The sequence below is a fragment of the Vigna unguiculata genome, chromosome 4, assembly GCF_004118075.2.
Source record: "Vigna unguiculata cultivar IT97K-499-35 chromosome 4, ASM411807v1, whole genome shotgun sequence".
NCBI lineage: Eukaryota > Viridiplantae > Streptophyta > Magnoliopsida > Fabales > Fabaceae > Vigna > Vigna unguiculata.
Window position 1 is genome coordinate 27,245,713 of NC_040282.1, and position 12,275 is coordinate 27,257,987.

The 12,275-nt window shown below is 34.9% G+C and overlaps 1 protein-coding gene across 1 annotated transcript; it reads right to left on the reverse strand.

Moving 5' to 3' along the window:
* Positions 1 to 964: 964 nt before the first annotated feature.
* On the reverse strand, positions 965 to 11,050 carry LOC114182089 (uncharacterized metal-dependent hydrolase YabD). The gene is made up of 7 exons (XM_028068846.1): positions 10,767 to 11,050; positions 10,590 to 10,671; positions 5,047 to 5,097; positions 4,172 to 4,272; positions 2,375 to 2,528; positions 2,060 to 2,278; positions 965 to 1,493 (listed from the first exon to the last, which is right to left on the reverse strand). Exons 1-7 carry the CDS (start codon positions 10,964 to 10,966, stop codon positions 1,377 to 1,379), a joined length of 924 nt encoding a protein of 307 aa, XP_027924647.1. The 5' UTR covers positions 10,967 to 11,050; the 3' UTR covers positions 965 to 1,376.
* Positions 11,051 to 12,275: the final 1,225 nt, after the last annotated feature.

A 12,275-nucleotide genomic window follows, 5' to 3' on the forward strand; every position in this document is an offset into this window, starting at 1 on the left:
ACCAAATTGTGCATGAAGAACTTTGACCGTTGCTCAAGTTCTTCAGCTGGAGTGGAGGCCGGAGGTAATAACTCATTAAACTCATGCAGAAGGGCATGAATTTTGCCCAAATATTCAGCCATGGGTCCAGAACTCTGCGGAGCAACAACTTTGAAAAGATCCTGACAAACACCATAAAGACGCTGAGTGTCATTGGTGTATAACAACTTGGCCTGTGCCCAAACGTCTGAACATGTTTCATATGAACGAAACATTTGTTTCAGCGAAGAGTTAATGGTGGACTTAATGACGATGCATAATTGGGCATCAATTTTCGTCCAGCGGGAAACTTCATCTGCAGCAACTGTAGTTACACTCTGGGTGAGATGATCTTCATATCCTTGACTCTTGAGCCAAAGTTTGATATCGGATGCCCATGTCGCGTAATTTGTGCCATCCAACTTGTCAATGGATAAATGCACATTGACGTAGTTGGTATAAATAGAGGGTTCAGACAGCGGAGTGCTTGAGGATGACACACCCGAATTGGCAGCGGAAGAAACCGTAGAGGGAGAAACCCTAAAAATTCAAGGTGCTCCGATTGAAACAACAACCACAGATTCAGAAAGAGCTCAAGAAGGCAATTCAGGCGAAGTTGATCGGCGCAGAAAACGACCGGCGACGCGCCGTCACGCGCGACGGAGAGGTGGCGGCTGCCGGAGCTTGCGGCGGCGCGTGGAGGCGCGTGAGAACTCCGATGGCGGCGATCTCTGCGGCATTGGAGTCGCCTGGCCGAGACGAACAAAACCGTCTGGTCGTCGGTCGAAACTGCAGCTCCAACGACGGCGACGGCGGCGGAGGCGACGGTGACGACGACAGAAGCGGCGGCGGGACGGTGGCTGTAGTAAACTAACCTAAGCTCTAGATACCATGTAAAATAAGATGAAATAGGATTTTGGGATTAATCTCCCTTGTGTAAACCCTATACAAAGGACAGTTTATTTATATTGATAATGGGCCAAATCCCAGAAATACATAATGGGCTGAGCCCAACTATTAAACACAATATTATATCATCTAACAACCACAAAGCTTCCGTACCCTTGAGCTTCTCACCTTGTTCGGAGAGGACTCCATCAACATCTCACTGCTCAAGTCATACATAATTAAAAGCCTTCATGCATCGAAATAGTAAAATTATTCCTAAAACTTTGTACCTTTAATTTAGATATATTGAAAGTAATAAACTCTGGCAGGCATACAGCGTATATATTATACACGTTAGCAAACTGTTGCTGTAATCTATCTGTGCTCGTACTTAGATGAAATCCAGTTGGAACTTCCAAAAGCAAAAACTTTCCAAGATAAGAATCGTTTCTTACAAGAACCTGTTTTGTCTACTTTAGAAGTACTTTGGAACCCTCGTAGGATAATAACCGGACTGCATTCTGGTAACTTAATTCAGCTAGTTCTTCTTTCGAAATTTCTAGCATAGATGCAACGTAATCAAGTACCTGCGAGTATAATGAATTGAAAAATGTAAATCTAGCAAAACAGGTTCCAGTAAACATAAAAACATTCATTACATGCATTCTACAATACTTAAAATTCAGTACTTTATCACTATTTCTTCACAATGATAGCAAATGTCCCTGCTCGTTTAGTTTGAGGTCTGTCATTCTTACTAACACAATGTGAGAAGTGAAACCCTCGTAAACGTAAAAGAAAACTAAGATACAATCCTTTAAGAAATTTTTTGTTATTATTTAATCAAAGTTGAAATTAACCTTGGTAATATATGTATCGAAGGATTGTATACTTTGAAGTAAAAGAAACCTACAAATTTCTGTATAATTTGAAGCTAGAGATAGTTAAGATAGGATTTGAAAGTAACAAGGGAGGTCCATACAATTTAATTTATTCATAATTACCAGAAACATTTTTGTTATTGTTTGTTGTTTTTCTCGTAAAGTAAGCTCAGACTACGGAATTTTTGCGATCTTTAATTAAAAATATTAACATATCTTCAAGGGAATCATATAATTAAAAACACAAGGTGACAGTTACTTGAGGTTCATACATTATGAATATTTGCGGGATGATTGAGCATATCCTTTGGCAACTTCGAAACATTTCCCGAGACATGAGATGAGTTACCGAGGGAAGAACCAGAAGTTGAAGCATGAAGAAGCTCTTCAGTGAGAGAAGTATCTCCTTCAACAAAATGAAGAGAATCTATGTTTGACACTGGTAGTGCATCAGGTGCATCTGTCTCCAACAAAATCCTATCAAAAGGGACCTAAATTGAATAGAAAATAAGAATGTCACTGTTTATAAACTTTATAGTACAAATTATATTCAACATTAATCGTATATCAGAAATGATGAAAATCACCATCTTCAGCATTTTCTTTGCTTTATTCGCTTTTAGCGACATAAGGAACCCAGAGAACGAAAAATAAGCACCAAGTTTGGAAAATTCAGGAACCATCTCTGCAGAACCTAGGTAAGAATGAAGAATAACCCCAGCAGGAAAAGGCCCCATAGACCTGGAAATATTGAAATTTTGGAGGCAAAAATTTCAAAGATGCCACTTCAAAATGGCATTCCCTTGAATTGAAGTTTTAGATAACGAGAATTAAGTATCAAAACTATGCTAAAAAATGTGGCCAAATTATAAACATAAAATTTTGAAATTACATAGCTTTAGATCTTGGAGGAAAAGAGATAAAAGAAAATGGAACACTGAACTGATATTATCGATCATAATCCTGGCTAGGCTAATTAAGGAAACAAATCGTGATAATATGAAGAAATATGTTAACTCTTAAGTGTAGAAAAATATTCTCTTATTTGGAACAACTTTTTTTGTTAGTCAGTTACAAAAGTCACTATTAAACCGTTTTTGATTGACACTCTTTATGGCAACTTTATTGTTGCCAGTTTTGACAGTCACTTTGAGAGTTATATAAGACCCTACCCTACTACTGAGCACTAAGTCTAATTATAGGGTTGTACCTCAGTATCACGATTCATAATATGCGACTAAAACAATATCTTGCTCTCAAAAGTTTCAAACAACATATCTTGGACACTAGTGATATTTTCTTGTATGGAAGTTGCACAATCCAAGAATGGTTTGGACATATCGTAGAGAAATTCTGCGCTCAACATTCTAAAAGAAACATGGATGTTAAAAGCTAAGTATGTGGACACACCAATGAACTCAAATGTCAAACTAGTACCCGACCAAGGAAAACCCGTATTTTGGTCCTAGGAGGTACACAAGGTTAGTTAGTAGACTAAATTACTTCAATGTGACTTGTCGTGACATCACCTTTGCTGTGAGTAGTAAATTAATTTTTAAACTCTCCTTGTCAACTATTGGGATAGATTTATAGGGATCCTAAAGTATATTAAGATGCTTCCTAGCAAAGATTCATTTATGAAGATAAAAGAAATACTCAAACTGTTGGGTATTCTAACAATGACTAGGCAAGGTCACCAAGTGATAGATGCTCCACTTTAGGTTATTGTGTTCGTGTTGCAAGTAACTTAATATTGAGGAAAAGTAGGAAACAAAATGTTGTGGCAAAATTAAGTGTAGAGGTAGAATACAAAGCAATGACATTTGTCACTTCTGAGCTCATATGCTAAAATAACTCCTCAAAAAGCTTCAATTTGAAGAAAGATCCCAAATGTACCTTATGTGACAACCAAACAGCATTACACATTACCTCTAACCCTATCTTTCATGAGAGAAAGAAATATATTGATGTGGATTGTTATTTCAAAAGAAAAACACCGGAGTCAGAAGATGGAGACCACCACTAAATTTGTCAGCTATAGTGAATAGTTGGCTCACATATTCACTAAGTCTCTAAAAGGACCAGACATTGATTAGATTTGTAGCAAGCTAGAACATATATCCAGATTATAGAATTACAAAGCAAATCCTATATAATCAAGAATAACTAGATTATATGTGTATTACTGGGAATTGTTCTATTTCCTATATCATATTTTTATTTAGAGGATATCAAATCTCTTCTGTTTATTACATTGATGTCCTTTTCTCAATATAAATAAAGCATTTGTGATGTCTTGGAAACAAGGTCCTAGCTCAATCTTTCTCTCTTTCCTACAGTTTATCAGTAGAAATTGAAACTAAAGAAAGAACAGATATTCATACTTCATTAGCTCAAAAAGATCACCAAAAGCACGAACACAATGAATAGATGCTGGCTTGTTCAACTCTTTTGCAAGTTCAAGCTGCTGCCTCAATACTTCAACCTGCACAGATGTCCCAATGCATTAATAGCCAACAATCTAGGAACATTCTTCTGCAGAAAAGGACATCTTCCATCCTAGACGTGATTGGTCAAAGTGTTTCCTCTTAAAGTTAGAGTTTAATGTTATTTCCTTTTCAGTAGCCCCACGTTTCCACCATTTCTAGAATGCTAGAACTCTATTTGATAAATCAACTGACATTCTTAACTCTAAGGACATTAGACCCAAGTAAGCACCCTTACAAACCACAAAAATTTTGATCATGACTCTAAATATATAAATAAAAGTTAATTGTAGGTTGACCCATTTTGAAACCTGAATACTATGCTTCATAGTGTCTTTTGAAAATTACTTTGTCCTTTAGACAGTAAAGCCTGAGATATTAACAAAAATGGCACCAACCATTAAGATTCCTAGATAAAACAACACAACGTATACACTCGGGTTTCTTGAAAATTAATGCAAATATGTGAATGTGACTATATGTCTATGCATTAGTTATTATTAGTTATTATTACAACAAACAAGGCTTACTGAATTAGCTTTCATGAACAACAGCATCATATTGTAATACAACACGATACACAAGAGAATATCATTTAGAGTCTCTTTTCTACCTATTCTCTCCCTCTACACCTACAACCCCATAATTAAAACACATTAGTTACATGCAAAATTGCAGATACATATACTTATTTCTCCACCAGAAGTTATTAAAGCTTCAAAATTAACAGAAAAATACACACATGGGCAAAAAATAAAACAACACCCTGAAACCTGCTCAGAAAAGTCAATCTTCCTTCCATGTGATCCTTTGTCCACGCCAATCTGAGGAAAATTCAAAAGCTCAATCACATCAAATAGTAACTTAAAGATGCATGAAAACAAGACCAAAAGAAATTTCATCCATAAATTTATTAAAAATGATTGAATATGCATATCTGTACGAAAACATTAAAGCCACCTAGATGAATTTTGATACCCGACTGCATCTAAAAGAGAAAAACAGAAACTGAACATGCATAAAAAATAAGGCATAAGCTGAAAGTCTCAAAAGAAATCATTCATTGCTGAAACAAAATCTAGTAACCTGGTAACTGGTATTGTATACTGCTAGAGTCATATGCCATATTATTCTGTCGTAAATCATGTCTATAAACAAACTATTAACCTCTAAATCCTTCTAAACTTTATCACCTATAGTCTATCTTGGTCTCCCTCTACCTCTGATGTTTGTCCTGTCCTGCATCTTAAACTTAAACTATCTAATATACTCTCTATACTTTCAAAATATGACGTCACTGTTTGTGACATCAGTGTTCAAGAATCTTGTAGACAGGATGGTTCACAAAATCAATAGTCAAATAAAACCAGAGAAAAAATTATGGAAATTACAGCAGGAAACATGAAAAGAAAAAACACATAGAGTGAACCAATTGAAAGGGAAAGTCTCAAACACCAAATAATCAATGATAAAATGGTTTTTATCCTTCAAAATATCTTCAAATTTGGTTTTAGTGCCTAACAAAATTAAATACCTTTTTAGTCTCCTCATTTATACATTGTTTAGTCCTTCCCTTAGAAACCTTTGTTTCTGTCAAAATATAGTGATTGACAAGGTATTAGATCTTTATAAGTAAAGGACTAAAACTAAATATATTAAAACCTTTTAGTCCCTACATACATCATTTTTAATTCTCTTTAGTCCCTACACATCATTTTAATCTCTTTAAATCCTTATAAAAGAAAGACAAAAGGGGGATTAAAAGGTATATATCTCGGAACTAAAGAGGGATAATTAAGTATAAAAATTGATGGATTCCTTGATGAAGGAGATTAGTTGAAGTGGTGGAAGGTTGGACTTAGGATGGGAAGAGTGGCGGATTGAGGGCCTCAAATGGAGAAGCTAAAGGAAGCTAGCCCCACAAGGTGTCTTGTGAGAAACTCTCAAGCGGAAGTCTATCCTAGAGTGACTCTTGAACAAGTTGAAGACACATTTTGGCATCAATTCATTACTCATTCAAAGATGAAATTACAAGAGATGAACGCTCCTATCTATAGGAGTAATTGGCTGGATCTTGAAGAGAAAAAGGGAGGAAAATTCAAATTGAGTTTCCCCTCGTGCTCCATAGATAGGTGCCACACAAAGTGGATCAAATGCCACTTGTGCACTCATGCTTTACACATTTGAACATGTGAACAATGTGGAGCATGTGCCCTAAGTTCCCTCCATGACTGGTCTAAGCTTTCTGTTGGAAGTCCCACATCGACTACAAATAAGGCCAATTCACAATATATAACTGGGGTGCAAACCTCACCTTACAAACCGGTTTTGCGGGGTTGAGTTAGGCTTAAATTCCACTTCTAACATGGTATTAGAGCCGGGTTAGAGCGTATCCTAGCGAGATTTCTTGGACATTCTGTTCGACCCACTATCGGGCCGCTAATGGACCACCCACTAATTTCTAGTCCCACACACGAGATGAATATACCTCGACGTGAGGAGGTGTGTTGGAAGTTCCACATCGACTAGAGATAATGCCAATTTACAATATATAAGTGGGGTGCAAACCTCACCTTATAAGCTGGTTTTGTTGGGTTAAGTTAGGCTTAAAACCCACTTCTAACATGGTATCAGAGCCAGGTCAAAGTCTATCCTAGCGAGCTTTGTTGGACATTTTGTTCGACCCGCTATCGGGCCGCTAACGGACCACCCACTAATTTCTAGTCCCACACACGAGATGAATATACTTCAGCATGAGGAGGTGTGTTGGAAGTTCCACATCGACTAGAGATAAGGCCAATTCACAATATATAAATAGGGTGCAAACCTCACCTAACAAGCCGATTTTGTTGGGTTAAGTTAGGCTTAAAACCCACTTCTAACATGGTATCAGAGCCAGGTTAGAGTCTATCCTAGCGAGATTTCTTGGACATTCTGTTCGACCCGCTATCGAGCCGCTAACGGACCACCCACTAATTTCTACTACCACGCACAAGATGAATATACCTCGGCGTGAGGGGGTGTGTTGAAAGTTCCACATCGACTAGAGATAAGGCCAATTAACATTATATAAGTGGGGTGCAAACCTCACCTTACAAGCCAGTTTTGTGGGGTTAAGTTAGGCTTAAAACCCACTTCTAACATGGTATCAGAGCCAGGTTAGAGCCTATCCTAGTGAGCTTTCTTGTACATTCTGTTTCACTCGATATCGGACCGCTAACGGACCACCCATTCATTTCTGGTCCCACTCACGAGATGTATATACTTCGGCGTGAGGGATGTGTTGGAAGTCTCACATCCACTAGAAATAAGGCCAATTCATAATATATAAGTGGGGTGCAAACCTCACCTTACAAGCCGATTTTGTGGGGTTGAGTTAGGCTTAAATTCTATTGGACTTGGATGAGCCCAATTTAAACTGTAGCAAGAATCCTTTAGCTATCTACAACTCTACACTACAAGTCCCAAATACAAGCACAAAATGCCCTAGTCTACTAGCACAAATATCCTAGACTACTTGGTCCAAATACAAATCTTTTTATGCCTACTCTATCAATATATTACATGACAAATATGACCCATGTTAAGAGTAATTTGAGCTTATTGAGGTCAATAGGGGCCCAATCTTCATGTATCCTTCTAGCCATAACCCTAATTATTGGTCCCTTGGCCTACGACATTCCATCATCAAGAAACAAGAAAGTTCTTTTTAACTACAAGAACCCATAAAATAATTAGACCTCGAGAAAGAGGTTAAGGGTATTAGATAAGCAAATTAGTAACCATGTGTTTAACACTCGTAGGGTTTGTAAGTAATGATTGAGTTGATCTACAACTAACTCACATTTCTTTTACTTTATTTTAGTATCCTTTTGTATAAATAGGGCTTGTGTATACGAAGAACCTCAAGCAAAATTATCAATGCTTCATTTCGATTCTTTGTCATTATTATTGTACTATATTTTTGTAATGGAATCAAGAGCTCAAACTAAGGGTTTTACAATGCAAATCTATCATACCTAGAAATTCAAGTTGTAACTATAGTGTCATAAATCCCACTATACCCCTCACATAACCAAGCAAGTTTGTGTTACATACATCCCACTGAAAATATGAACATTGCGTTAGTTTCCCCACCACTTAATGGCAATAGTTATGACCACTGCATTTTGTTAGAAAGTTTCTTGATGACTTCCTTATCCTATTGTTGTATGTTGATGACATGTTTATTGGTGTGAAAAATATTCCAGGATTGACAAGTTAAAGAAGCAACTAAGCTAGTCATTTTCCATAAAAGACATGGAAGCTACTAAAAAGATTCTTGGAATAAATATCACATGTGATAGAAAGGAGAAGAAATTTTGGCTATCTTATGGTGTTGAAAATATTCCAAATGGAAAATATTAATGTAAGCATTCCTCTTGCAATTTATTTAGAACTAAGTGTCAAACAAAAGTCCTTCACATGAAGTTTAGAACATACATTTGACCATAGTTCTTCATACATATGCAATGGATAGTTTGGTGTATGCAACAACATGTATAAGACTAGATATTGCATGTATTGTTGGTATAACTAGTCGATTTTTGCCAAATCTAAAAAGAGAACATTAGAATGTTATGATATGAATTTTGAGATATCTTTGCCATACAAGTGATTTGAAGTTGTTTCTCTTCGTGTGATAAAAGAATGCAACATCAACAACCGAAATAGACAAAAACTTGCAAAAGCGTGAACCACTAAACCATGAAATTGTTCCTTAGGTCTATTTTGCATAAATCGACCTAGAAACAAACAAATCCAATTTCAATTTTGGCTTTTTTTCTATTGTCCAACTAAGCTCGTTGAATCACCTCTATAGTTACGATTTGAATTCGTTTATTCAAGTTTAAATGAGCCTACTATAAAAATTTTCTACGTGCGAGTTAACTAGGTTCAAGGGTGTCAGAATGTAAACTTGAATGAAACAAGTTGCCTCATGATTTTGATAACCATGGCTACATAGGTGTGTAGCATTGTCTACTATAGAAGCAGACTTCATTGTCATTACTGAAGCACGCAAAGAGTTTGTATGATTGAAGAAATTCTTATAAGAGTTTGGTTTTGTACAAGACAACTATTCCTTATTTATGAACAGTCAAAGTGTTATTCATCTTTGTAAAAGTCCAACTTTTCATTTTGGGTTCAAACATATTGATCAAAGGGATTATTGGATAAAGTGAAGCTTTTATTCAAAGTTGTTGGATTTGGCTAGATGTTCGTATTGATGACAATGGTATTGACATGATGACTAAGGCACTATCATGGTAAAAGTCAAAGGCGTGTTGTTAGATAATCAAATTGTCAATCACCTCCATATAGTTAAAGGGGGGGATGTGTTGCATTGGACTCCTAACTATGCATCCAAACAAAAATCTCAAACTTGTCAAGCCCATTTATTTCACTAAATCAAAGTGGTGAGCGGGTACTTCTATTTCAACAAGAGAGTGTGAATTTCAGACTTTGGTGGGAGAAAGAAGAGAATGAGAAAAGAAAAACGAGTTCCTTCATTCTTGATCAGCTTCAGTAAAATTGTGATTCCCACTTCATTCACCATTGAATTGGTATGGAATTGGACTATACTTTCGTGGCACTGTGCTCTTCATTTTGACCAGTGGGGTCATGGATTGAAAGCATGTGGTTGGAGAAATCAATTTCATACATTTGTCTCCTGTGTACGGTTTCTTTATTTCTAAGCTTTATTGTTTTGATGTAATGGCCAATTATAAGTAATGGTTGTGCATTTATGTTTGCCATTATGCAGCACATATCAGCAACGCTCGTTTTTTGCATGTTTTTTATCTGCTCCAGAAGGACATACAGGATCCATATGCTGTGAGTTAAGTTTCTTCCTCATTATTGTTGATGATGATAGGTGGTTGGTTTAATTGGGGAAACATGCTCAAGGGTGTTAAGATGCGGTGCAGTTTTATGGATAGGGCGATCTATGTAGACTCACTTTAGTATGAAAGTAAAACAAATTAGAAGTGATAATCAGTAATAGTACAGTAGGAATGTGGTGCTTACTATTTTTCTAAAAAAAGTTAAATATTTTCCTATAAACAATTCTGCCAGTATTATTATTATAATATATTTATAAGCTGATTGAAATATGAGCTCTCACATAAGTTCAATTCCTACTGATAGAAAAACTAATAAAAAAGGGAGAGTTTTGAACCAACTTTCCATGCAATTACCTCTCGTTTGAACCAACTAAAAAAAATTCCTACCGTTTCAGTTTCCATGCACCCCTTTGGTCATAGAACCATACAATTACCTCTCCAACTGCAGCAGATGGTGTAGAATCAAAATACTCTCTCAACGTTTTGAACCAACTGGGACTCCGTTCTTTCACATACCTGTAACCGCTTAAAATTAGATATAAAACCCATAAACAGAATCCAATTGAACTAACCCAGAAACAGAAACAAAAACACAAACAATTGGACTTCACCATGGATGGAGTCCGAAGCAAGGTATGACGCAAGGGAAAGTTTCGGCCATGTGCTTCACAGAGTGCCAATCCTGTTCGCAGACCCCATTAACGACAAAGTACACAACGCCTGTGTCTTGTGTGGTTTTTATGATCTGCTGTGCCTTGCTGAAAATTCTGGGATCCTGCAGGTGACAGTGCGCATCGAACAGTCTCATCATCAATTTGGCAATCTGAAAACCCTGTGTGAGGTAGGTTCACGGATCAGAATAAGGAAGAAGAGTCATGTGGTTGCAACGGTAACGTGAAACTTTTTATACATTGATATACTTTTTATTTATAATCTTTTCTATCTTTTTAATTAAAATTTAAAATTAAAAAAATATCATTTTAGTATAATATAAAAGGGTATATTATTAGCGTTTCTTTTGTTTATGTTTTATTTCGACTAGGTGTGAAAATATATATTAAAAATTGAATTTTTCGGGTTCAGAGTAGAGAATAGAAAATAAAGGAAAACAAAGTTAAAATGTGATGAAATAAAATAAAAAAGTTAAGGTTAAATAATTCTTTTATTTAAAAAAGAAATTAAAATAAATTTAAAATAATTAAAAAATTTAAAGAAACACATTTGGTATTGATTTTAATATTGTTTGAACAAAATTAATGGTAATAACTAAATTGAATCATTTTTTAAAAAATAGAATCAAATTAAGAAGAAAAAAAAATTTGAAGACCAATTAATATTATTTAACAAATGAAAGAATCAAAATAGTAATTTAACCAGTTATTTATATATTTAAAAAATGATTAAATTGTCCTTATGTTAAAAATAATTTTCCTAGAAATAATTTTATTAAGTTGTGCTAAATCATTTGACTCCTATGCGTTGGACACCAATTTGTATAAGAATAGTCAATGATATGAAACCATTAGTGTATGTAATTTTATAAAATAACTTAACGTAAAAATTTAATTTTAAAAATATAAATGAAAATGAAAATGAAAAAATATTATAATATATTAATAGAAGTAAAATTTATAAGAACAAATTAAAATAAATTATCTTTAATGCTATCAATTCTTTGGTAAACTTTGACCAGACTAAAGGCCATAAATTAAAAAAAAAATTATATATATATATATATATATATATATATATATATATTAATTAGACTTTAAATTTTTAAAGGGAAAAAATTAAAATACCAATAATTAAGGGAAATACATCATATTAGAAATTAAGTTAATGAACTCTTGCTATATTTAAAATGGTTCTATTTGATAATATGAGAACTTTGATAATTTTCCACCATTTTTCCTAATGCCGAAAAAGAATTTGGTCTTATGAAATAAAGCTAATAATAAAAGGAAGAATAGAGAATGAAAGAAGGGGGACAATTTTTCTGTGTGCCTTATTATTGATAGAAAGAGTCATATTTGTAGATGCAACATGTAACCCATAAAGGATATAAATCAAATAGTTAATACAAATATTTACATAAAAAGTAATAAATCATATGAGTATTA

What these genes read in the sequence shown, in the direction of transcription:
- LOC114182089 (XM_028068846.1), bottom strand. Translation starts at nt 10,966, where the DNA reads ATGATGAGACTGTTCGATGCGCACTGTCACCTGCAGGATCCCAGAATT. An exon ending in TGCTTCGGACTCCATCCATG is followed by an intron (nt 10,672 to 10,766) that starts GTGAAGTCCAAT and finishes AAGCGGTTACAG; the next exon opens with GTATGTGAAAGAACGGAGTC. An exon ending in GATCTTTTTGAGCTAATGAA is followed by an intron (nt 2,529 to 4,171) that starts GTATGAATATCT and finishes CAATATTTCCAG; the next exon opens with GTCTATGGGGCCTTTTCCTG.